Raw genomic sequence first — 27,615 nt, 5'->3', positions numbered from 1 at the left:
AGAAAGAATAAAGGGGAAGGTCTGTGATAGGGTGGAAGGCAGGAGAGATTTGGGAGACAAAAGAGATGACTGGCCAAATTGAGATGGTAATGACACAAGTTAGAATACAAAAGATGAGTCTAGATAGGGTGTGAATGGCAGAATAAATACCAACTACCATGGGAAACAGGAGAGAAAAAAATAAAAAGGGGTAGTGGGTTTTTTTTTAAAAAGGGAGGAAAGGGAACAAAATATGGGCAGAGGTTATAGTCTGAAATTGTTGAACTTGATGTTGAATCCAGAAGGCTGTAAAGTGCCTAAAAGAAAGACTAGGTGCTGTCCATCGAGTTTGAGTTGAGCTTCATTGGAACAATGTAGGAGGCCGAGGTGGGAGTGAAGTGGAGAATTAAAATGACACCTGACCAGAAGCTCGGGGTCATGCTTACAGACTGAACGGAGGCGCTATATAAATGCTAGGTGTTGTTGGACAGAGGGGAGTCTAGGTTTACTATGTAGTTTTCAAGAGTTGTTTGTTTTTGATCCATTTCAGCCCAAGGGTCAGAGTTAATTAAACTGCAAAATTTAGTTTGTACTTGGGCATTCTTGCTACAAGAGTCTCTAAACACTGTGCATAGAGTGGAGAAATCTGTTGATGTATGCAGACGATGCAGTACCCTTAATGAGATTGCGACATGTGGTAAAGAGAGCATACTCACTGGGAGCAGAGGCAAATTTGGTTATCAGAACATTGAACATTGCCCTTAAAGGCAAAGTATGACTCCTCACCTACCTTCACTGCAAAGTGTTAACCATTAGCTGGTGACACAAATCTCCTGTTATTTTTCTCGTGTCTTGCAGAACATGATTCATCAGAAGACCTATGGCAAAAGCCTGGCGATTACGACGGAACAGCAGCTGTCCACCACCATCATTGAGAATCCAGAGATGCTGAAGTACCAACAGCAGCAGAAAGAATTGCAGGAACAGAAGAATGCTTTAGGTTCCAGGGAGCTGATGGCCCCCAAAGTGGCAAATATGCTGAACGGAGAGAGCCTAGAGGACATTCGAAAGGTAATGGATGAGAAGCTACCACTTGAGGATTGAATTTAAAAAAACACACAATTGATGCTGTTGGGTCATGGGTTTGAATGTTGCGATGCTGGTTAACAGAAATTACCCCAGATGGTGTGTCCTACTTCATGGGTTACAGGATATGCAATGCAAGCAGTATCTGCTTTATTAACCACTGCTTTATGGGGTTCACCAAAATACTCAAATATTTCACGAGTGCAAGTGGTGCTCACTTATGCCCCCTTAAGTGCATGCTAATATGTCTGATATTTGTGGTTAGGAAGTGTTTTTATCTTTTTTTAAAAAAACTTTGCGCTCTGTTCAGTGACTACTTCCCACCAACCCAACGAAACATTCAAACTGTTGGGCTGTGAGAGAGAGAGATTTTAAGTCTTCGCCATAATATTTCCACAGTTAACTTCAGTTAGCTAGGAACATCTGTCTATCGGTGCAAAACGTTCTTTAAATATATTAGGAAAATTAAACCCAAGTAACATAGGACATATGCTTGTGAATATGGGGAATCCCTTCTAAAGCACTGTGTGTTAATAACCTGTTCTGCTTGCACATTCAAAGTTTGATCTTTTGCTCTTTTTTTTAAACTTGAATTTGTGGCACAAACTTAATTAAAATCTTGTAATGCAAAGTTGTCTTGCTCCATTTGCCAGAACCTGCTATTTGTCTTTGGCCAAATGGGGTCCAAGAGAGAGGCAGCTTGCCAGGGGCAATATTTGTTATATCCTGCCTCTCTTTGCGGATGAGACGTTAAACCGAGGCCCCGTCTGCCATCTCAAGTGGGCGTAAAAGGTCCCATGACATTACTTTGAAGAAGAGCAGGGGAGTCCTCCCCAGTGTCTTGGCCAATATTTATCCCTCAATCAACACCACTTTCACTAAAACTAGATTATCTGGTCATTATCACATTGCTGTTTGTGGGACCTTGCTGTGTGCAAATTGGCTGCCATGTTTTCTATTTCGTTTACAAGTTCGTTGGCTCTAAAGCGCTTTGAGATGTCCTGAAGACATGAAAGGCACTATAGAAATGCACGTTTGTTCTTTCCTGCTAGCTAATTTGTATGGAGCATAGTTCCACAAATAAATGCGTGTTGCTTCTCCTTTCCTGAATTGGCAGATGGGAGCCAAACTTACTCAAGTGATCATTGGGATTAGTTCCCCATTATAGTTGGAGTGTGTGGACAAGGCCCCAGTGCATCACCCCCAGTGTGTTTTGTATGAGAAAATCATTCAAGTTCAAAGCAGTGTAAAGTGAAACTCACTACAGGTCCAAGGGATGATCTGAGCTCTAATTGGAGTAGGCAATGAGCTGTTGGGCAGCACACCATATTCCTCCGATAAAGTTGTGATAATCGTAGAGCCCCACACTACATGTGGGAGATTATTTGGCAGCCATTGGCCCTCAAAGAAAAGTATTTTCACATCAATTGTAAGAAAATAGCATAGGAGATATTCGTTTCACATTCAACTAATTATTACTTTAAAGCTAAAGTAACATGTCCACAAGTCCCTGAAGATTGCAGGGCAGGTAGATAAGGTGGTTAAGAAGGCATAAGGAATACTTGCCTTTATTAGCCGAGGAATAGAATACAAGAGCAGCGAGATTATGCTTGAACTGTATAAAACATTAGTTAGGCTACAGCTAGTGTACTGCGACAGTTCTGGTCACCACATTACAGGAAAGATGTGATTGCACTAGAGAGGTTACAGAAGAGATTTACGAAAATGTTGCCTGGACTGGAGAATTTTAGCTATGAGGAAAGATTGGATAGGCTGGGGTTTGTTTTTTTTGGAATAGAGGAGGCTGAGGGGAGACCTTATTGAGGTGTATAAAATTATGAGGGGCCTAGATAGAGTGGATAGCAAGGACTTATTTCCCTTAGCAGAGGGGTCAACAACCAGTGGGCATTGATTTAAAGTAATTGGTTGGAGGTTTAGAGGAGGTTTTAGGGGAAATTTCTTCACTCAGCTGGTGGTGGGGGGTCTGGAATTTGCTGTCTGAAAGGGTGGCAGAGGCAGAAACCCTCAACACATTTCAAAAGGACTTGGATGTGCACTTGAAGTGCCGTAACCTACATGGCTACGGACCAAGAGCTGGAAAGTGGGATTAGGCTGGGAATGGCCCTTTGTTGGCTGGCGCGGACATGATGGCCCAAAATGTGCTCCTTCCATGCTGTAAATTTCTATGATTCTATGAACTCTCAAACATCATGTATCGATAAAGTAAATTACAATATAATTTGAATTTCTTTTTTTTTTAGTTTTTTCGCCCGTGTCTATCTGTGTGCATATTTTGGTTGCCGCTTCAGACCTGAGCCTTTAACCTCTTTTTACACTTCCTTCCCCCGCTTTTTCTCTCTTTCCCTCAATGGTCAATATCGAACGTGTTGTAAAATTGTTGTGAAGTGCCTTGGGACGTTTTACGATGGTAAAGGCGCTTTGTAAATAAAAGTAGCTATTAAGCTCCTCCTACTGTATCCCAATAATGTGTCTCAGCCCCATGCACAACTACAGAAGAACAACCCTTACTGGATCAGGGTGACGTTTTCCCATTTCACAAATCAGCCATCCTGTGGCCTCTCGGGATGAGATTCTCCATTCATGTTAAATTAGGATCATCTTTGTGCAGTTGGTCCCTGTCCACTAGGAACCGATTTTCAAAGTACCCAAGCCAATTTTGTAGCCAGCAGACTTGAGTACACTCCCATCCCATCAGTCTGGGCTGGATTTGACCCAGGTCGTAGAGATTAAAGGTCAATGTCTAACTGAATACAGTCCTCCTCGTATATCATGTTCATTATTCCCTGCAGTACCATTAATGCCTCATAATGGGACATTAAACCTACTCACAGCAGTTTCCTCTATTCTATGAAAGAGAAACATATTAGAGAAGGTATTTAAGTTCCAACATTATGATGTGATTTATGGAGATTCCTACCAAGGGATTTATATTGGCCTGGATTTTCCAAGAACTATGACTGCATGCCCCAAGTTCCGGGTCTCCGCGAGCGATGTACATGCACGAAAATCCAGAACTTACAATCTGTCAAGATTCTGCTGGACAGATCGTACCCATCTGCAGGAAATGGACATTCGCTGGCGCAGAGTTGAGATATTTACCCAACTACTGCCCAGCGAAAGCCCACGTAAGGCTGCCTTTTACCAACGTAAGGGTTTAAATAATATAAAATAATATATTTTTTAAAGATTTAAACATTCAAAAACCTTTAAAATTAGTTTAGGTTATTTAAAAGGTTTACATTTATTTTTCAGAAAATTAAATTTGTTTTACATGTTTAATTAAATTGTATTTTAATTAATTTATTTTTATTTAAGTGTTGTGAAAATTAATGTTTTTAGGGGATCCCTATTATGCTTATGGGGATTCCATACTGAATGGAATCCCCATAAGCAAAATGGGAATCCCGCATTGTGATTGGTTGGCCTGGCCCAGGTGATCCGAGAGACGCTTGCGTATGCCTGCCGGCCCAGCAGCACAAGAGTCCGGAGACACCAGGTAGGTGGGTACTTTTCTTGCAGTTCGGATGCATTCGCCAGCAGGAAGCCTCCAACCCCAATTTCCAGCCCAATATGTCGTATATAAACTTGTATTCAAATTGGCAATAGTTCTGCTTCTGAAATTACCCCCCAATTTGAAATGTCTGTAGCCTTTTACTAAAGTTTGTAGTTTTCATTCTTTGAAGACGAGTAATTCCCTCTCTAAAGCAAGCTCCCACCACATTCACCTCACTTTATCAAATGTTTGAGAACTGGTGCTGATTAAAATAGGCTGCACTCTTCCTTGCGGAGCAAAAGAACTGAAATATGAAAGCTGTGGGGGTTGAAAGTCCCATACGTGCCATTTTTATTTTGGTTTAGCTGTGCAGAAGCCCATCACCATGCTCAAGTGTCTCCAAACCAAGCTGCTGAGAAATATACTTAGGAAAGTTTCTGTTTTCCTTATACAGAGTGTAATCTCTCCTTACAGGAACAAACTACTTACTTTAGCCCAGAGGATTTGGGCATAGATTGCTAAGAGTCAAGGCTTAGGGATACACAAGTGTGTTTGGGGCTACTGCTGGTGTTCAACCATCTAAAATGTGCACCATGCCAGCACAGAGTACTGGTAAGCATCTGTTTGCTTGTCCAGCCAGGTTCCACTAGTTGTTAAGACATTGGCTTACAGGGTCATCTAGGATTGAGTTGCAAGAATCCCAGAAACCAGTCTAGATCTCCATGTCCCATCAATGGCAATCAGCACCTCTCTGGAGTACTGAGCACATGCGTAGCTCGGGTATCATTTTACTGAGTCTACTACTGAGGTTCTGATCTTCCATTGCCAGATGCAATGGTTTGTAGCCAACATGACCTTGAAGAGATTCGGTTTACATGTAAAGAGAAATGGTCTTTGTAATTTTCCAGCTGGTCCATCAAGCCTGCCCCACACTCATGATGGCTGGAGCATCAAGACCAGAACCCCCTCTGCCCCCCCTGGCAGCCGTGTATTCTCCTGGAAGATGCAAGAAAAAAAACGAGTTAATAAGGGAACAAGAATAATTCTGGAGGATTTTGCTTTGACCCCTCAAGCGATCGAATCTACTCCAGCAGATCACTAACCTTGCATACATTATTTGTTAATCCACTTGCCTTCTATGTGATGCAATATCTGTTCCAGCCAAGAACCGGTCCAGCTCCATCTTGAAGGCATGTTCCTCTCTTTGTCTTCCCTGTCCCATAATTTAATTGATGACTTGGGCAATCATAATGTAAGTTTTGCCACTGTCATTGCACTTCACTCGTCATTTGTTGGTTGTTAAATGCTTTGAAACATCCTGAGCATGTGATAAGACACTATATAAATTCAAAAATAACTGAACAACATTATAAAATAGCATATTGAAGAGCGGGTTTTATTTTCTGCTGTTCAATATTTCATATTTACATCATTCGTGAACCAACTATCAGACAAACATAGAGGCAGGCAGCCTGTCTCTGGGAGCATTTAAAGGAGCCACTCAGTATTGAGTGTGGAGTGGCGAGGTTGGGGTGCAGGAGTAGCGAGTGATCGTAGAGTGGCGAGTGATCGTAGAGCGACATGATTGGGGCCCAGGAGAGACATGTGTTTGGGGCCCATGGGAAGCACTGGCCAACCCACATTGCAATATGTATGCACACTAGGTCTGTGCAACAGAGCTGGTCTCCAGTTGTCTTGGTTCCTCACTGAACCTAGACCTAGCTCTGTCAAACCCACCAGCCACCACACTTTAAAAAAAGTTCAAGCAGAGGCACCTTCCACCCTTCAACATGTAATATCAGGCCCTTCATCGAAACACCTGTGAACTCACCTTTTTTGGAATGCAACCAAGTCATCCTTGATACGAGGGATCGCCTATGATGATGATGAAATTGAAGTTCTTTGTCTAAGATAGATGGTCAGGTCAGAGATCAGTGCAGTAGTGAGAAAAGATATTGGTTCAAAAGATCAAGATGTAGAATCAGTGTGAGTGGAAATAAGAAATAAGGGAAAGAAGCCACTGGTGGGAATGGTCTCGAGGCCCCCTAACAGTAGCTACACTGTAGGACAGAGCATAAATCAAGAAATTTTGGAGGCTTGTAAGAAAGGTACTGCAATATTCATGGAATATCTTCATATAGATTAGACAAATCAAATTGGCAAAAGTAGCCCTGAGAACGAATTCATAGAGTGTATTCGGGATGGTTTCTTAGAACAATATGTTGTAGAACCAACCAGGGAGCACGCTATTTTAGATCTGATAATGTGTAATGAGATAGGATTAATTAATCTCATAGTAAAGTATCCTCTAGTGAAGAGAGATCATAGCATGTTAGATTTCAAATTCAGTTTGGGTCTCAAACTAGTGTCCTGAACTTAAAGGCAATTACAAAGGTATGAAGACAGAGTTGGCTAAAGTGGACTGGGGAAAATAGATTAAAGGGTAAGACAGTAGATAAGCAGTGGCAGATATTTAAGGAGATATTTCATAACTCTCAGCAGATATATTCCGTGAGAAAGAAAGACGCTAAGAGAAAGATGAACCATCCGTGGCTAACTAAGGAGGTTAAGGATGGTATCAAATTGAAAACAAAGACATACAATGTTGCGAAGATTAATGGCAGGCCAGAGACTTGGGAAATTTTTAGAAACCAGCAAAGGACGACTAAAAAAAATAATAATAGAGATGATAGATTGAGAGTAAACGAGCAAGAAATATAAAAACAGACAATAAGAGTTTCTAGAGGTATATAAAAAGTAAGAGAGTAGCTAAAGTAAATGTTGGTCCCTTAGAAGATGGGACTGGGGAATTAATAATGGGAAATGGAAATATTTTGTATTTGTCTTCATGGTAGAAGACAATAAAAGCATCCCAATAATAATCAAAGGGCTACTAGGGAGGGGGCAACTTAAAACAATTACTATCACAAGAGAAAACGTGCTCGTCAAACTAATGGGGCTAAAGGTGGACAAGTCCCCTGGACCTGATGGCCTGAATGCTAGGTTCTTAAAAGGAGTGGCTGCAGAGATAGTGGATGCATTGGTTGTACTGTATCAAAATTCCCTGGATTCTGGAGAGGTCTCAGCAGATTGGAAAACTGCAAATGGAGTGCACCTATTTAAGAAAGGAGGGAGACCGAAAGCAGGAAACTGTAGACCAGTTAGCCTAACATCTGTCATTGGGGGAAATGCTGGAGTCCATTATTAAGGAAGTAATAGCAGGACATTTAGAAAATCATAATACGGGTGCAGCATCCAGAATCCGGAACCCTCGGGACCGATGCTGTTCCGGATTCCGCGTTTTTCCGGACTTTGGAACATTTTTCTGACGTCACAAATCCAGGTTTGAGCATTTTTGGATTTCGGAAAGGCAGAAAGGTGGGTGGGGGGGTGGGGGTGCGGTGGGCGCTCGCCGATGAGCTGTTTGGGCCACCGACCCCGTCGATAAGGTCGTCGGGTGGGGCCCAGCCGCCAAGGAGTTATTCGGGTGGGTCCCGCCGAGGAAGAGCTGTTCGGGCGGGCCGGTGAGTCGGCCCCGAGATAAGGGCAGCGGTGGCAAAGGATGGTGAGTTGAGGCCTGAGGTCATTCAGTGGCGGGACTTCGAGGTCGGCCGGTCCGGATTCCAAATCTTCGGATTTTGGGCGGTGCACCTGTCCAGTCAAGCGGAGTCGGCATGCTTTTTTGAAAGGGAAATCACGTTTGACAAATTTGCTAGACTTCGAGGACGTAACGAGCGTGGTGGATAAAGGGAAACCAGTTGATGTCATGTATTTGGATTTTCAGAAGGCATTCGATAAGATGCCACATAAAAGGTTACTGCACATGATAAGAGCTCACGGAGTTCGGGGTAAAATATTAGCATGGATAGAGGATTGGCTAACTAACAGAAAAAAGAGAGTCGGGTAAATGGATCATATTCAGGTTGACAAAACTGTAACTAATGGGTGCCACAGGGATCAGTGCTGGGGCCGTAACTATTTACAATTTATATTATGATTTGGATGAAGGGACAGTGTGTAACGTGGCCAAATTTGCTGAGATAGGTGGGAAAGTAAGTTGTGAAGAGGACACACAGAATCTGCAAAGGGATATAGATAGGCTAAGTGAGTGGGCAAAAATTTGACAGATGGAGTATAATGTGGGAAAATGTGAGGTTATCCACTTTGGTAGGAAAAATAAAAAAGCAAATTATTATTTAAATGGAGAGAGATTACAAAATGCTGCGGTACAGAGGGATTTGTACATGAAACACAAAAAGTTAGCAATTAATTAGGAAGGCAAATGGAATGTTGGCTTTTATCGCAAGGGGCATGGAGTATAAAAGTAGAGAAGTCTTGCTACAACTGTACAGGGCATTGAGATCACACCTAGAGTACCGCATACAGTTTTAGTCACCTTATTTAAGGAAGGATATACTTGCATTGGAGGCAGTTCAGAGAACGTTCACAAGGTTGATTGCTGAGATGAAGGGGTTGTCTTGTGAAGAAAGATTGAGCAAGTTGGACCTATACTCATTGGAGTTTAGAAGAATGAGAGGTGATCTTATTGAAATGTATAAGATTATGAGGGGGCTCGACAGGGTAGATGCAAAGAGGATGTTTCCCTTCGTGGGGTAATTTGGAACTAGGTGGCATAGTTTCAGAATAATGGGTCGCCCATTTAAAACGGAAACGAGGAATTTCTTCTCTCAAGACAGTCGTGAATCTTTGGAATTCTCTACCCCAGAGAGCTGCGGAGGCTGGATATATTTAAGGTGGAGATAGACAGATTTTTCAAAGATAAGGAAGTCAAGCATAATGGGGAGTGGACAGGGAAGGGGAGTTGAGGCCAAGGTCAGATCAGCCATGATCTTATTGAATGGCGGAGCTGGTTCGAGGGGCCAAATGGCCTACTCCTCCTATTATGTTATTGTCTCTTTTCTCTGTTGGGCTGCTGATTCTGTAATTGCTTCCTCTTTATAGATCAAACAGTACCTGAATCTCAAACAAAAGTTGCATTATTCATTCTAAAGCTGTTACACCTTTGCGTTTACTTCAGGCAGATAAGTCTTGGCCTGTCCTGCAGATTAGTTGTCCCAGTTGGTCATGTTCCAAATCTGTTTGCCCCATCTTCTCTCTGGGTGACAATCTAATGTTGTCACGTTAATCATTGGAGTGACTTGCAACTGGCTGACTACAAAGTGACATTAATGACAGTTGTTCTGGGTTGACATCCAGTGGGATCCTCGTATCCGGTGGTTGTGGGAGCTCATAAAACCCTCTTGCCGTGGAGGACTAACCATCTCATCGGCTGGCATAAAGACGGTTATGACCATGGGAATGGCCTACTCCTGCACCTATTTTCTATTTTCTATTTTCTATTAAGTGTGTTCCCATCATGAACTATCAGGCTGCTAATCAGCTTGTGGATCCTTTCAGTAATTCGCACTATTCTCCAAGATGGAAAAATAAACGCAATCTGTTGGTTACATTAACGTGTGCAAATATCTATTACTAAACTGATATTACTCTCCAGGAAGGATGTGGATGGGTTCATTTTGCTTGGTCCTTAGAGTAGTGGCCCCAAGAGCAGTCTGTCCCCAAACATACTTTGGCCTGTGTGTGATTGCATTCAACATGGAATATAACTGTATAACTGCTCTCATTACTGACCTCCAGTAACTAACAAAATTAGTGGTTGTGAGATCCTTTTGTTTTAAACTCTGTTGTACATGGGTGTATACTTTACACAGTTGTACAACACAATGGATCAGAGTATTTAGATGACGTACAGTCATTAACAGGTTGTACAATTTAATAAGAATCTTCCTAATGGATGGACTGTTGCTTATTATTAGATGAGCGAATTGCCACCCTGCAACGTAGTGTTTGTGTTGTACAGACCACTGCTATAAAGCTGTCCGGTGTAATATGATGCAGCTTGTTTCCAGGGGGTGTTGTGTTTCAAACATCTCCTGCAAGATGGCAGGATCGCCCATCACCAGAATTATACGCATGGCAATTGCAGCAGCTAGTGCAGCGTTGTGAAAGGTATTTTACTCCCATCGCATTTGGTGTTTAGTTTTGAAGGATTTGTCTACTTTTGAATGAAGGCTTCTCTAAAGTGCTGTATTTTCTGCGGTCTGTGAGATTAAAAGAGCAGTTTGAATAAAGTGAGAGGCTTAAGAAAACCAATTAAGAACCTTGGCCACGTTACTGGGAGCTTCAGTGGAAAGCAAATGGTGTGCTGGATAATAGCGTCTGAATTTTCTTTCTTTTCTCTCTTTTTCTCCCTTTATAGAATTTATTAAAGAAGCAGATTGAAACGAGGACAGCTGACGGACGGAGAAGAATCACTCCCTTTTGCATTGCTCAGTTAGACACGGGGTAAGAGGTCATTTCAATCCCCTTTGAAAAATCTTGCAATGTGTGCTGCACAGTTAGGAACCCATGAAGAAACAAATGTGAGCTATAGATCCTATTGTGTGCACTCACTCCTACATCGCGCTGCGTCAACTTTGCAAACTGCTGGCTCGGCAATCCAGCCCTGCCATCCAACATCAAGAAAATATTATTCTAAGACCCATGTATGTTTTTTACTAAGTACAAAACTGGGAGTGAGTGAAAGCCAGTAACTTAAGTCTGTTTTATTCAGATAATTTTCCTAGAACTGCATTCTTAGAGCTTTGTCATTTCAGCCCCTGCCATTCAATTACAGCTTTGTAACTCCCCAACCAACTACTTTGCTGTTATTTTAATGTGCATTATGGTAAACTCTGGATAGTTTTATAAATCTCCTCTCACTTGTGCAAGCGGGAAGGCTGAAACACAGCAATGTGGAGGTCAGCAGGCCATTGTGTTGAGATTGCCGTGATATAGTGGGAGCCTCGCTTTGCACCAGCTTTGTTAACACTGAATGTACAAGTACCAATGTTTTATTTCGGGGCGGGAAGTGGAGGGTGGGTCAGAGTATTTGGCAGTTGTTCTGTCTGAATGTTTCTGAGCTGTGGTACAGTGTCACTCAACACTGGTGGCAGAAAGCATTCAGCTTGTGACTCTCCTTGAACTGATTTAATTCTCCAGCAATTGCACAACCCCAGGGAGTGTAAGGTGGCAGCTGTAGTACAGTTCATGGCCACTAGAGGTTGCAGGGCCACACTGAGGCCAGTTATGGCTGAGTAGGTTCTTATTGCTGGAGAAGCTGCTTCTGGTTAGACAAAGAGCGGGAGCGGGAGGTGTCTGCCGCTGGCAGCGACCTGGTTCGATTCACAGTGAGGCTGCAATGTTCAGAACTTCATGCTGGGGGTTTATTAGTGAGTGTTCTCCAACATTAAGAACTATCGATATCAGAGGTACTGTTTCATTCACAGCAATATTTCTGAAGGACTTGCGTTTGCCCTTTTGGGCATTTTGCCATTTGCGAGATCTACAACATATTTTTATAATGACATTAACTTTTTATTAACTGCGTACTGAAGAAACTAGTTTTAATTTTGGTCTCGTTTTGCTCCCCAATAAAGGGCATATGCTTATGTTTACTCCTTGTCGAGGTCTGTGATCCGCCAATGTCCTCTTTGGTTGGTTGATGGGCGATGCACAGTGACCACACCTGTATCATTCCCCAGCCCCACTTCAGGGAGTGGCCTTGCAGGCACTTCCTTCTTGTTTTGGGGCTCAGATTGGGAGTTAAATCTTGGCCTCTGATTCTGTCTTGCTCTTAACGTGTGATGCCATTGTACTTCCCACCCCCAAACAATCAGCTTTATGCCGAGTGAAAGACGCATGCCTATGAGAGAACTGTTGCATAGATCCCTGGTACAGTGCTGTTGGGGCTATGGCACAAGGCCCGCAAGGTGGGAGGACATGAGGTTGCGGGAGGAGTCTGTATAATGGATGTTGCTGGTAATCGGGAGGGGCCAACATGCTAGGGTGGGGATAGAGGCCTTGGCTCTGTCGTGTGTGGTGCGGGTGAAACTCCAGGTTAATTTAATCTCTAACTTAAAACACATGAACATAAACTAAGTTATATTAAAACTTTTGCAAAAAAAGCTGAAAATTGAAGAGGACTTTCATTCACATTGACATAGAGCCCCTGAAGACTGGTGCAATAGGAGTGCAAAGTGATAGGGAGTGAGACTTGTTTCAATGATCGAATGGACCAGACTGAACGAGAAAGACAATACAATGCTACAGTTGGTGTGACAATAAGTAAACCTCATTTTTATAAGAGAGATGAATTCCACAAATTACCAGGCCCAGAGTGCAGGCTGGCAGATTCCTCAGCAGCACGGACAGGAAGTCTAACTGATTCACTGCTGCAGCAGAGAGGAGGAACTGGAGTAAGGGCGCCGATTTGCTTTCTCGTGTTTGGCAGTATAATAGCCGAAAGCAGCTGCATGGGGAACATGTACCGAACGGGAGTAGGGCGTTCAGCCCCTCAAGCCTGTTCTATACCTCAATTCCATCAACCCACCGCTACTCCATATTCCTTGTTATCCATACCTTTAGGAACAGGAAGTGGATAATGTCTTGATACAGAGACAACAAAAACAGCGCATTAAAAATTGATTAATTGAAAACAAATGACAGAACAAACAGCAATGTTCAGTGAAGGTAGATGTATCTGTTGAACTGTGGATTAAAATGGGCAGCTTACCCATCCCATTTTGTGACTGGAGGAGACTCCCACTGGACACGCCAATGCACTGCTATACCAGTGATGCTGTTCTGATTTGTCCACGCCCATTTACATTCCGGGCTAAGCATTGACTGGTGTCTTATGTCCTGTTGAATGTAGCTTTATTTAAAACTATACTTGAGTGGCAACACTGCAGCCCTGTCAATATTCGGTAGGTGAGCCATTTGTTTCTGCAACTCTGGTCTGCTACCTGTTTGTGATCACATAAAGCCATCTCCAAACCAGTGATGCCAATGTAAAAGTTAGCAATCTTGTGAATAGCCTTAGTGCTGTGTAGTGTACCAGGATCCCATGGTTATATGATTCTTGTGCCCAGTAATAAGAAATGGATCTTTGTAAACTTTGTCCTAAAGTACAGCGTGCTGTTGTGACGGCTCAAATCTGATTCTTCCCAATTGCTAGGGTTCTACATTTAGTACACAGTAGTGTAGTAACCTTTTTAGAATCGTGAGGCTTTATCTTCAGATTATGTCTTGCAAACTTGTGAACTACTATCAAGCTTTGTGCAATTATCTGTAGTTCCACATATTGGGGGGGATGTGTACGGATTCTTACTGTATGAATTGATTTTCAGTTTGTCAGATCAGCTCAGGTTTAGTGAGAGGCTGGACGGTGATACGTGAAGTGACCCAAAGTCGAGGGATCAAAAATTCCAACATGTCTAACATTACTTCAGATACAGACGCTTTGTGCTTTAGGTTTCGTTCAGATGTTTCTTCCACGCTCAGCACTAAGGACCATTGCTTTAAGCAAACTCTCGCTTCCTATGAAGCAGAATGTGATTTAAAAGCACAATATCTGGTAATGTAGCATTGCCAAGAGGTCAAACAGAAGCTCTTGTTACCATAATAGCTTTTTGATTTGACACGCACCCTCTCGTATCTTCCTAGACCTCAGATAGTGGAAAAAATAATCATACTATCAGAACTATAATGAAATCCTACTCACTTATATCAATATGTTGGTCATTCTAATACTGTCAATATAAGTGGAAGTACAGATATTTGGGTATCTTGTAAATTTAAAATGATTTATGTACCAGATACTAAAGTATGTTATGTAAAATTCTGTACCATTTATCTATATGTATTTTTCTTAATTTGTTTTAAAAATGATCATTTAAAAATAGTTTATTTCATATGCGACGCGCATTCTTTTCAGATTGCCGCTTGTAGCTTATCCATGTAATATTGTTAGGAACTTCGTTATATTGTTAAAATTCACTGAATTAAATATCCAGAGTTTCTCGACGTGGACATATTCAGCAGTTATTTGGTATTGATGTGCAGGCAAGGGACTGAAACCTTTTTTTTTTATTGCTACATCAACATATATGAGTTCAACATAAATAGGTAAGACTGTATATGAATCGAGATTGTTAAACATAAAGGTTAAGCAGTAGCATAGGGTCAGTACAGCAGATTTTGCTGAGATACTGAATTCTTAACTTCCACCGCCTTGAATATAAAAACAACAAATGCAAGACATTGCCAACTCGACGAGCCTGGGCCTGTGACAAAACTTATACGTGAGGTTTTGTTCATCAATCTGGGCTCTCTGTGCCACCTGCACACATACTGCAGAACAAGAGTTCAGGGAAGACTCGAGCTGGGGAAGGCTATCCCCACCGATCCTTCACAATTGGTAAATTCTGAATCCCAAGTTGTCTTGTCAAGTGGACATAAAAGTGATAGGATTCCTATCCCCCTCCTCCCAACCCCCCCCCCCCCCCCCAACACCCCTCTCCGCCCTCCTTCCCGACGACAACAACAACTTTTATTTATATAAGGCCTTTAACGTAGCAAAACGTCCCAAGGCGCTTCACAGCAGTGTTATAAGACAAAACAAATAAATTTGACTCCGAGCCACATCATAAATTACGGCAGAGGACCAAAATCTTGGTCAAAGAGGTAGGTTTAAAGGAGGAAAGAGAGATTGAGGGAGGGAGTTCCAGAGCTTAGGGCCCAGGTAGCTGAAGGCACGGTCACCGATAGTTGAGCAGTTATAATTCAGGATGCTCAAGAGGGCAGAATTTGAGGAGTGGGGTTGTGAGGCTGAAAGAGATTACAGAGATGGGGAGGAGCGAGGCCATGGAGGGATTTGTAAACAAGGATGAGAATTTTGAAATTGGGGCATTGCTTAACCGGGAGCCAATGTAGGTCAGTGGGCACAGGGGTGATCGGGACACGGGTTTTGGATGACCTCAACTTTCCATAGTGTAGAATGTGGGAGGCCAGCCAGGTGTGCATTGGAATAGTGAAGTCTAGAGGTAACAAAGGCATGGATGAAGGTTTCAGCAGCAGATAAGCTGAGGTCGGAGGCAGGCAATGTAACGGAGGTGGAAATAGGCGATTTTAGTTATGCTACGGATATGTGGCTGGAAGCCCATTTCAGGGTCAAATATGACGCCGAGGCTGTGAACAGTCTGATTTCGCCTCAGATAGATGCTGGGGAGAGGGATGGAGTCAATGGTTAGGGAACGCAGTTTGTGGCGGGGACTAAAGACAATGGCTTCGGTCTTCTCAATATTTAATTGGAGAAAATTTCTGCTCATCCAGACAAGCAGTCTGACAATTTAGAGACTGTGGAGGGGTCAAGAGAAGTGGCGGTGAGGTAGAGCTGGGTGTCATCAGCGTACATGTGGAAACTGATGCCGTGTTTTTGGATGATATCGCCAAGGGACAGCAAATAGATGAGAAATAGGAGGGGGCCAAGGATAGATCCTTGGGGGACACCAGAGGTAACGATATGGGAGTAAGAGAAGCCATTGCAGGACATCGACCACCCCCTCCTCTGACCACTCCTCCCCCCCCCCCCCCCCCCATCTCCTCCCTGATCCTCCCCCCCCCCCCCCCAACTCCGCCCCGACCCCCCTGCCTGCCCCATCTCCCCAACTCCAAGATTGGACTGAGATAAAATGGTGTTTTAGACAAATGCATGCAGCTGTCCCTTGATCAACATAGGCAGTCCCTCGAAATCGAGGAAAACTTGCTTCCATTTAAAAGTGAGTTTTCAGCTGACAGTCCAATACGGGAATTGCAGTCTCTGTCACAGGTGGGACACAGTCGTTGAAGGAAGGGGTGGCTGGAGGAACCTGGCTTGCCGCAAGCTCCTTCCGTTGACTGCGCTTGATTTCTGCATGCTCTCGGCGACAAGACTCGAGGTGCTCAACGTCCTTCCAGATGCTCTTCCTCCACTTAGGGCGGTCTTGGGCCAGAGATTCCCAGGTACTGGTGGGGATGTTGCACTTTATCAAGAAGGCTTTGAGGGTGTCCTTGAAACGTTTCCTCTGCCCACCTGGGGCTCGTTTGCCATGAATGAGTACAGCGCTTGCTTTGGGAGTCTCGTGTCAGACATGCGGACGGTGTGGCCCGCCCAACGGAGCGGGTTGAGTGTGGTCACTGCTTCGATGCTGGGAATGTTGGCCTGAGCGAGAACACTGACGGTGCGTCTATCTCCCAGTGGATTTGCAGGATCTTGTGGAGGCAGTGCTGGTGATACTTCTCCAGCGCTTTGCGGTGTCTACTGCAAACGGTCCACATCTCTGAGCCTTAGGAGGGCGGGTATCACTACTACCCTGTAGACCATAAGCATGGTGCCAGATTTGAGATCGTGGTCTTCAAACACTCTCTTCCTCAGGCAACCGAAGGCTGTGCTGGTATACTGGAGGTGGTGTTGGACCTAGTCATCGATGTCTGCCCTTGCTGATAGTAGGCTCCCAAGGTATGGAAAGTGGTCCACGTTGTCCAAGGCCGCAGCGTGGATTTTGATGACCGATGGGCAGTGCTGTGTGGCGGGGTCAGGTTGGTGGAGGGCCTTTGTCTTACGGATGTTTAGTGTAAGGCCCATGCTTTCGTATGCCTCGGTGAAGATGTTGACGATGGCTTAGAGTTCGGCCTCTGAATGTGTGCAGACGCAAGCGTCATCTGCGTACTGTAGTTCGATGACAGAGGATGGGACGACCGTGGATCGAGGCGATGGAGGTTGAACAGGTTCCCATTGGTTCTATAGTTTAGTTTCACTCCAGCGGGGAGCTTGTTGAGAGTGAGATGGAGCATTGCAGCAAGGAAGATTGAGAAGAGCATTGGCGCAATGATGCAGCCCTGCTTGACCCTGGTCCGGATGTGGATTGAGTCTGTGGTGGATCCGTTGGACAAGATCACGGCTTGCATGTCATCGTGGAGTAGGCGGAGGATGGTGACAACTTCTGGTGGCAGCCGAAACGGAGGAGGACACTCCATAGTTCCTCACGGTTCACAGTGTCAAAGGGCTTTGCGAGGTCAAAGAAGGCTATGTGCAAGGGTTGATGCTGTTCCCTGCATTTCTCTTGCAGTTGTCGCGTGGTGAAGATCATGTCCATTGTACCCAGTTGTACAAAGAAAATGTCAGCAAAAAAACAACCTTTGAGTTTTGTATTGTGGATATGGACGCCCACAGCATTGAAACCTGGGCATGATTGATGCTTCCTCTGGTGCAAAGTGGCTTGTGAGAAGTAGATACTCCTACATCTGTTTACTGTTGCTCCCTGGATGTGTAATTTTTTTGCTAATGGTAATTTGTCATCTGAAGTTTTTTTTAACTTTCCTTTTGGTCTCCTGGCTGACATGCTTCTTGCACGGGGCAAGTGATTTGGTGTGACAAAAGTTGGCAAAAAGTCATTTGGCAGCCACCAGAAAAATGTGTCAAATTATAGATAGTTTCAGCGGATTCTTTCCCTGCAGGATTGGATTTGTTTCTTCCCTTGCTGCCTCTCTAATTTTAAGTCAGCAGCATGTTCCGAAGTGCCAGTGTTCAGCAAGGGAGAAACTGATAGGGACCCAACCATCAAACTGTGAGGGCAAGGATCTGCTCACCCACCAGGTGTGAGAGGAGCTACTTTTGATTGGTAACTCAAAAGCATGAAGACCATACCTGTTTCTCACCTGTTCTGTGTTAGTGCTCCAATGAAATGCACCATTCTTGTTTCTCACCAGTTGATATTTAAATGGAGGGTCTGGTCGTGATGAGGAGGTGCTGCCATAAGTTGCCTCAGCAACACTGTAGATAGGACTGGCTAGTGGGGTGTCTCAATCATTGAGATCTATTTAGGAACATAGCAAGAGGTGCAGCCCCTCAAGTCTGTTCCACCTTTCAATTAGATCATGGCTGGTCTGTAGCTTAACTCCATTTAAGAGTTGGTTCCGTAAACCTTAATATCCTCGCCTAACAAAAAAAAAACATCAATCTGTTTTGACATTTTCAATTGACCCCCGGCCTCACTTGGGGGAGAGAGTTCTAGATTTCCACTACCCTTCCTGACACGAATCCTGAACGGCCCAGCTCTAATTTTAAGATTTAGAAGGCAGTTTGAAGTTCTGAGTGGCAAGTGAATTTGGGGTTTCTGAATTCTTCAGAACTGTTTGGGAATCTGTTCTGTTAATTGGACTTGCAATGTGTTCTGTGTTTCCATTTAACTGCTGTTCAGATTTGAGGTCCAGGATGGCACTTCTCATCGTTCTTTGTGGAGCAATAATGCCCCTGCTTTGATTGGAGTTTAGTGGGCTGTCAGTGCAGGATAGATGAGGTGAGTGTGGAAGTGGGGGATTGCCGATCATTCATCATGCAGGAAGAGAGGCATTGCCGACCGGAATGGGGGAAAGCTGTTGATTCGAGAGAATGGAGATATAGCACGCCAAGAATTTATTGATGCAAGTAGAATAGCTGATAACGTAGAGGGGTGTGTGGAATGGGAGCAAAAGTCTAAATGGGAAGTGGTAGCTCCTGCTTTAGAAACTAAAGTCCTGTGACTGCATTGTAGGACGAGTCACTTAATGGTTGCTGTTCTCCATTGGATCTCCTCCACAGTCTTGCCCCACCCTTGCATTGGCTTCAAATACACATGTTCTGATTTCTGTATAGTGTGAGTTGAGATTTGAAGGAAACTTTGTTACAAAAGTTTTTTCTCTGTTTGACTTAGTTGATCAGCACTCTTACTGCTGGCTCAGAAGGTCGTGGGTTCAAGCCTGCACTAAGACTTGAGCACACAATCCAGTGGGATACTGCACTGTCAAAGGTGAAACCTCCTCTGGATGAGATACGAAATGGAGGCCCTTTCTGCCTCCTCTAGTGGATGTTAAAGATCCCATGGTACTACTTAAAGCAGAGCAGGGAATCCTGCGGACTTGGCCAACATTCTTTTCAGACAGCACTGTTGAAAAATAGATTAACGGTCATCCATCCAATTGCTGTTTATGGGATGTTGCCGATGCAAACTTGCTGTTGTCTTTGCTCAAATCATGGTCCTTTGATTTGATTGATTGTCCAACACTTTGAGACATTTCAACATGTGACAAGTGAAAGTATTTATTTGAGGCGTACTAATTGCAGATTATGTTGATGACCGTTGCACTGCTGGTTATTTTTCGCTAATATTCACTTGTTTTTTTCAAAATTTATGCTGTGAAGTTTTGTGCTAATCAATGTCCTAAATGAAATAGTACTGGGAGGGTCTTTAAGTTGGAGAGTGAGGCGGAGCAGTTTAGGAAGGGAATTTCAGAGTGGCTGAGGATCTCGGATATAAGCAGTCCCAGGTCAGGCGAAGGATTAACATTCCTATAAACTTCTAGGAAAAGGATGTTGCGTTAAACATAAACGGTTCTTTTTTTATGGATCTTTGCCTCATATTCTTCAATTCAGTCTCTCTCCAGAAACATAATCAGTTGTCTCTTGGATCTAGTGGTGTTGTCCTCATCCCTGATAACTTATTCAATGAGTCTATTACTCATGTGGTTTTAAAAAAAATTTCTCCCTGACTTCTCTTTTTACTCCTATCTTCCCAATTGTATCTCCCTGTATTCAAACCCTTCACCAGAGTGAACAATATTCCTGGAGCAGCTTCATCAATTTTTTAAAAGAATCTGTGCAGTCTGTTTGGGCGGGGAGACTGGCTTTGAGATTGGCTCACACTGGAGCAGCTCGGCCTGCATCTGTACTATGGCGCCAGTGATCTCGAAGCAGCTCAATGTCTGCACCAGACACACACACTTATAAAAGTGCATACGTTTTAAACTCATCTTGGGACTAACTTACCACAGATAATTGCCCATATAAATCACTATGTATAACTTTTTGTGTTCATAAGTTTCATAATATAGCCAACTATAAACATGAAAAATAATGACTCCATTTTATAAATGACAAAAATTGAATTTTATAAACGTGGCAAAAATTGAAGATGTTAATTTCGCTATTGCATCATTTACGATTGATCACCACATAGTGAACTGGTGCAGGAACGCTTGCCCTCCTAACTACAGCATTTGTTTTCATACTTGAGAAAGTGACCTGAAGCTGGGTCTGGTGGAATTGTGCCTCTGTGTGATTACTCAATAGTTGTGACGTCTGGGCCTGGTCCACACATCCCAACTAAAGGTTGGATACCCTGCTTGTGACGCTTAACTCGTTGCCGAACTGCAGATGCTGCAGAAAGAAGTTAGTGTGAGGGAATTGCTTCCCTTCACTACTCTCTGAACGTCCCCTCTCCACCACCGCCCCCCCCCAACCCCCCCGGTCCATCACCACCGTGCCAGTGACTCTTACTTTGATTAAGAACCCCTCAAGTGGTTCCTGATGATGCCAATTAAGCTGTGCGGGTGCTTTCCTTGCTAGTGGCATCTGCCAGAGATGTTTGTGGGATTCCCTTCCTTGCGGTGGGGTGGGGTGGGTTTGCAAGGGAAGGGTGGAGAGTAGTGCAAAGATAGTTATGCCTTGTTACAAATGCTAGTGGTGACGAACCTTGCAGAAAAGTCAAGGATTAGCTGAGAACTGAACAGGAGCTTCACAGAGGCTTTTGTAGGAGCAGTAGCCTGTTCAAACCTGCCGGCTGCTGTAAAATAATATTTGTGTACAATAAATAAATTAATATATATTATGACATTTTTCAACTCTGCCATCTCACACACTCCAAGTGTCCTTTTCGATTTGGTCCCTGCCTCTGTCATCCTTGTGCTGTGAGATTTAAAACCTCCCTCAGGCCGGAAGCCTCCTGCATACTACTTCTGTTTTGGGGGGGCTACGCGAGACCCCCGGGTGTCCTTGCAGCCTCACGGTCATGCGCTACGTGTCTAGCTCTGTCGAGCTGCGCTGTAGCGAAGGGAAGTCCGTATTCCTAGAACGGCTGAATTCAAGGTGTAGCAAATGTTGGCTCCAGCATTTGGCATCTGAAAGTGAAGCATTGTTCAGTGCCAGACTTTGAGCTGTGATCGAAGTGATGGTTTGGATTATTGAACTCCACTAAATTATTGTTTTCGTTTGAGTCATTTTAATGCAGTATTTAATCGCCCAAAAACCATCATGTAAGTAAATATCGATGCCATGAAGTGGCTTCTCTCATGAACTGCCTTTTGTTTTTTTTATTATTAGGGATTTTTCGACCGCTTTTTTTAATAGTGTACCCATCACAGGGGCACTTCCAGGGTCAGTGCTGCCTTCACAGATCAGCCAGCCGCAGCCCTCCTCAGACTCTAATGCTGCCAAGTCCGTCTCCGCTAAACTAACTCAGGACCCTGCACCAGCCACTGCAAAGCCAGCTGAGGACACCCCCAACAAAGACGGGTAAGATGCACAATACTGAGTACAACTGGATTTGAACAGTGGTACACAGATACATGGGCATACAAACCCAGCTCATATTAGTCACTGGGCAAAATGCTCTGTTTAATTACCTAGTCTGCTCAGATGCAATAAAAACCCAATAGAAGTAGTGAGCTCTACCTTAGAGTGAGGAGGTCCAGTTAATCCCAACCTGAACATTTGATTAGTGCCAAACAAAATCAAAACAATTCCTTGTTTAGAGTTGTTTGAAGATGGAATGTGCTGCAGAAAGTAGAGAGGAACAAAAGATGACTTCCCCTCCCCCACTCGAAAGGAAGGAGCGTGCTCCGCAGCAGGTGCAGTTGGACGGTGCTGGTTATAATAGAGCAACAGTGCCATCTAGTGGCAGGAAATTGATACTGCAGCAACAAAGTGTTTCGAACTGAACAAAACAAGATAGTTAATTCCCCTTTTGAAGGGGAGGAGAAAGTGCATTTTGTGCCACTGTTTGGGACCTAGGTTTAAATCCAATTCAGACTGATGGAATGAAAAACTCTGCTGACTTTAAGGGTTCGGGTCCTATCACAAGTGGATTACCATGCAAAAACGACCTCTAATTTGTTATGAATATTGGCAGTCTCTATTCGGCCTCAAGGTGACAACTGGATGTGTCACACTGGTGCAGTAATGGGTGTTTTTCTGAGATTGGAGCAGTGTAGAAGGATCTTGATTCTTTGGCGGCTATCACTGGGCCCCTGAAATGCCCAGTAATAACACAAGTACAAAAATTAATAAAAGGAAGTACTGGGAAAGCAGCTGTATTTTGAAGTCCTGAAATAGAGGAGTTTCACTTTGTTGCTGCTGTATTAAACTCCAGTCCACAAACTATGTACAAAATGCAGAACCATACAAAATAACAGCAGTGAATTCCAGTGCTTTGTTCTTGAAGTGTAACCACCTTTTGACCTAACTCTTCTGGTGAAACTTTATTTTAGTACTAAAGAAATGAGTTTCTTAAGTACTAAATTAAAAAGTAGGACCTCAAAGATAGTGATCTCAGGATTGCTACCAGTGCCACGTGCTGGTCAGAGTAGGAATCGCAGGATAGCTCAGATGAATACGTGGCTTGAGGAGTGGTGCAAGAGAGAGGGGTTCAAATTCCTGGGACACTGGAACCCGTTCTGGGGGAGGTGGGACCAGGACAAACCAGACGGTCTGCACCTGTGCAGGTCCGGAACCAATGTCCTGAGGGTGGGGTGAGAGAGAGTGTTTGCTAGTGCTGTTCAGGAGGAGTTAAACTAACATGGCAGGGGAATGGGAACCTATGCAGGGAGACAGAGAGAAATAAAATGGAGGCAGAAGCAAAAGATAGAAAGGAGAATAGTAAAAGTGGAGGGTAGAGAAACCCAAGGCAAAAAACAAAAAGGGACACATTACAGAAAAATTCTAAAGGGGCAAAGTGTGTTAAAAAGACAAGCCTGAAGACTCTGAGCCTCAATGCGAGGAGTATTTGTAATAAGGTGGACGAATTAACTGCGCAGATAGCAGTTAACGGATATGATGTAATTGGCATCACGGAGACATGGCTCCAGGGTGACCAAGGCTGGGAACTCAACATTCAGGGGTATTCAACATTTAGGAAGTATAGGTAGAGAGGAACAGGAGGCGGGGTGGCGTTGCTGGTTAAAGAGGAAATTAATGCAATTGTAAGGAGGGACATTAGCCTGGATAATGTGGAATCGGTATAAGTGGAGCTGCGGAATTCCAAAGGGCAGAAAACGTTAGTGGGAGTTGTGTACAGACCACCAAACAGTTGTAGTGAGGTTGGGGACTGCATCAAACAAGAAATAAGGGATGTGTGCAATAAAGGTACCGCAGTTATCATGGGTGACTTTAATCTACATAATGATTGGGCTAACCAAACTGATAGCAATGCGGTGGAGGAGGATTTCCTGGAGTGTATTAGGGATGGTTTTCTAGACCAATATGTTGAGGAACCAATTAGAGAGCTGGCCATCCTAGACTGGGTGATGTGTAATGAGAAGGGACTAATTAGCAATCTTGTTGTGTGAGGCCCCTTGGGGAAGAGTGACCATAATATGGTAGAATTCTTTATTAAGATGGAGAGTGACACAGTTAATTCGGAAACTATGGTCCTGAACTTAAGGAAAGGGAACTTCGATGGTATGAGGCGTGAATTGGCTAGAATAGATTGGCAAAGGATACTTAAAGGGTTGACAGTGGATAACTAATGGCAAACATTTAAAAATCACATGGATGAACTTCAGCAATTGTACATCCCTGTCTGGAGTAAAAATAAAACGGGGAAGGTGACTCAACCATGGCTAACGAGGGAAATTAAGGATAGTGTTAAAGCCAAGGAAGAGACATATAAGTTGGCTAGAAAAAGCAACAAACCTGAGGACTGGGAGAAATTTAGAATTCAACAGAGGAGGACTAAGGGTTTAATTAAGAGGGGGAAAATAGAGTACGAGAGGAAATTTGCAGGGAACATAAAAACTGACTGCAAAAGCTTCTATAAATATGTGAAGAGAAAAAGATTAGTGAAGACAAAGGTAGGTCCCTTGCTGTCGGATTCAGGTGAATTTGTAATGCGGACCAATTATACAAATACTTCGGTTCTGTCTTCACAAAGGAAGACACAAATAACCTTCCGAATGTACTAGGGGACAGTGGGTCTAGTGAGAAGGAGGAACTGAAGGATATCCTTATTAGGCGGGAAATTGTGTTAGGGAAATTGATGGGATTGAAGGCCGATAAATCCCTGGGGTCTGATCGTCTGCATCCCAGAGTACTTAAGGAAGTGGCCCTAGAAATAGTGGATGCATTGGTGATCATTTTGCAACAGTCTATCGACTCTGGATCAGTTCCTATGGACTGGAGGGTAGCTAATGTAACACCACTTTTTAAAAAAGGAGGGAAAGAGAAAACTGGTAATTATAGACCGGTTAGCCTGACATCAGTAGTGGGGAAAATGTTGGAATTAATCATTAAGGATGAAATAGCAGCGCATTTGTAAAGCAGTGACAGGATCGGACCAAGTCAGCATGGATTTATGAAAGGGAAATCATGCTTGACGAATCTTCTGGAATTTTTTGAGGATGTAACTAGCAGAGTGGACAAGGGAGAACCAGTGGATGTGGTGTATTTGGACTTTCAAAAGACCCCGCACAAGAGGTTGGTGTGCAAAATCAAAGCGCATGGTATTGGGGGTAATGTACTGACGTGGATAGAGAACTGGTTGGCAGACAGGAAGCAGAGAGTCGGGATAAACAGGTCCTTTTCAGAATGGCAGGCAGTGACTAGTGGAGTGCTACGGGGCTCAGTGCTGCGACCCCAGCTCTTTAATGTATATTGTAATGATTTAGATGAAGGAATTGAGTGTAATATCTCCAAGTTTGCAGATGACACTAAACTGGGTGGCGCTGTGAGCTGGACACTAATAGGCTGCAAGGTGACTTGGGCAGGTTAGGTGAGTGGGCAAATGCATGGCAGATGCAGTATAATGTGGATAAATGTGAGGTTATACATTTTGGGGGCAAAAACACAAAGGCAGAATATTATCTGAATGGCGGCAGATTAGGAAAAGGGGAGGTGCAACGAGACCTGGGTGTCATGGTTCATCAGTCACTGAAAGTGGGCATGCAGGTACAGCAGGCGGTGAAGAAGGCAAATGGTATGTTGGCCTTCATAGCTCGGAGATTTGAGTATAGGAGCAGGGAGGTCTTACTGCAGTTGTACAGGGCCTTGGTGAGGCCTCACCTGGAATATTGTGTTCAGTTTTGGTCTCCTAATCTGAGGAAGGACGTTCTTGCTATTGAGGGAGTGCAGCGAAGGTTCACCAGACTGATTCCAGGGGTGGCTGGACTGTCATATGAGGAGAGATCGGATCAACTGGGCCTTTATTCACTGGAATTTAGAAGGATGAGAGGGGATCTCATAGAAATGTATAAGATTCTGACGGGACTGGACAGGTTAGATGCGGGAAGAATGTTCCCAATGTTGGGGAAGTCCAGAACCAGGGGATATAGTCTTAGGATAAGGGGTAGACCATTTAGGATTGAGATGAGGAGAAACTTCTTCACTCAGAGTTGTTAACCTATGGAATTCCCTACTGCAGAGAGTTGTTGATGTCAGTTCATTGGATATATTCAAGAGGGAGTTCGATATGGCCCTTACGGCTAAGGGGATCAAGGGGTATGAAGAGAAAGCAGGAAAGGGGTACTGAGGGAATGATCAGCCATGATCTTATTGAATGGTGGTGCAGGCTCGAAGGGCCGAATGGCCTACTCCTGCACCTATTTTCTCTGTTTCTACGAGACGTTCACCTGTACCTCTGCAGTGCCTTCAATCAGCTGCAGTGCACGGTTGAATTCCTGCGTTTCATGCAGTCATGGATCTGTTGTAGATTCGTGCTTCTGATACTTTCCATTGAAACATTACTGGGATGGCGAGAGGGGTCGATTAGCAGGAAAAGATCCTGCGAATGAAGACATTAAAGCAGTCAACCATTAGTGTTGGCGGCACTGTCCTCACCAGTGCTGGTGTTCTAATATTTAATAGAATACTTATCAATCAATTCAACCATCTTTTCGATCACCAAGAATCCTCAGGGACTCGCATTTCTGCTCCATCCATGGAGTTAGTTTGTGTGCTCAACGATGACGATGTTCATTGTATACCTATTCTGTTTCTTGCATCATCCACGTTCAATTTGTAATTCTCTCAGCAATCTGCTGACGCTTGCTTGATGTGGAGCTGTCATCCAAGAACCAATGTGAATGTGTCTGATAGGTTTTTAGAACATAAGAACATAAGAATTAGGAGCAGGAGTAGGGCATTCAGCCTCTTGAGTCTGTTCCGCCATTCAGTGAGATCAAGGCTGATCTTCTACCTCAACTCCACTATCCCCATATTCCCTTGATTCCCTTAATATCCAAAAATCTATCAATCTCTGTCTTGAATATACTCAACGACTGAGCTTCCACAGACCTCCGTGGTCGAGAATTCCAAAGATTCACCACCCTCTGAGTGAAGAAGTTTCTCCTCATTTCAGTCCCAATTGGCTGACCCTTATTCTGAGACTGTGACCCCTGGTTTTGGAGTCCTCAACCAGAGGAAACATACTCCATGTATTTACCCTGTTAAGCCCTGTAAGTATTTTGTATGTTTCAATGAGATCACCTCTCATCTAAACTCTAGAGAATATAGGCCTAGTCGACTCAATCTCTCCTCCATAGGACAATTCCCCGCCCGCCCCCCCCCTCCACCCCCAATCCCCGGAATCAGTCTGGTGACCCTTCGTTGCATTCCCTCAATGGCAAGTATATCCTTCCCTAGTTATTGAGACCAAAACTATACATAATACTCCAGGTGTGAGGTGTGGTCTCACCAAGCCCTATATAATTGCAGTAAGGCATATTTACTCTTATACTCAAATCCTCTTGAAATAAAGGCCAACATACCATTTGTTTTCTTAATTGCTTGACGTACCTTCATGTTGACTTTGTGATTTGTGTACAAGGATTCTAACCCAACACCATAGCACTCAGCCCTGCTGAATCAAATATGGTTTTGAATACGTTTAATTGAATTGATTCAAGTTACACTAGGTGGCAGTCTTGTCCATTATTACTATTCTAAATATAAAAATATTTTTTAAGTTCAGTTTGTGATTCCTTTATATTAATCAATTTATTTGTATTAGCTTTGCACAAAATATTTTATTGCATCCATATTATTTATTCCCTTCTTTATTTAAATAAAA

The 27,615-nt window shown here is 43.6% G+C and overlaps 1 protein-coding gene across 3 annotated transcripts in view; it reads left to right on the top strand.

Annotated features, from left to right (window-relative positions):
• hira (histone cell cycle regulator a) overlaps positions 1-27,615 on the top strand; it is a 115,771-nt gene that overhangs the window by 47,218 nt on the left and 40,938 nt on the right. For 2 of the 3 annotated variants that reach the window (XM_070887588.1, XM_070887590.1), the window contains 3 exons: positions 838-1,050; positions 10,860-10,945; positions 21,657-21,848. In XM_070887588.1, coding sequence (XP_070743689.1) covers positions 838-1,050; positions 10,860-10,945; positions 21,657-21,848 — 491 coding nt within the window. The remainder of the gene's footprint in view (positions 1-837; positions 1,051-10,859; positions 10,946-21,656; positions 21,849-27,615) is intronic. The other variant, XM_070887589.1, reaches the window with a different exon arrangement.

Source organism: Pristiophorus japonicus, chromosome 8 (genome assembly GCF_044704955.1).
Source record: "Pristiophorus japonicus isolate sPriJap1 chromosome 8, sPriJap1.hap1, whole genome shotgun sequence".
Taxonomy (NCBI): domain Eukaryota; kingdom Metazoa; phylum Chordata; class Chondrichthyes; family Pristiophoridae; genus Pristiophorus; species Pristiophorus japonicus.
Note: the sequence above shows the minus strand (reverse complement) of the source record. Positions and strands in the feature narration are given on the sequence as shown.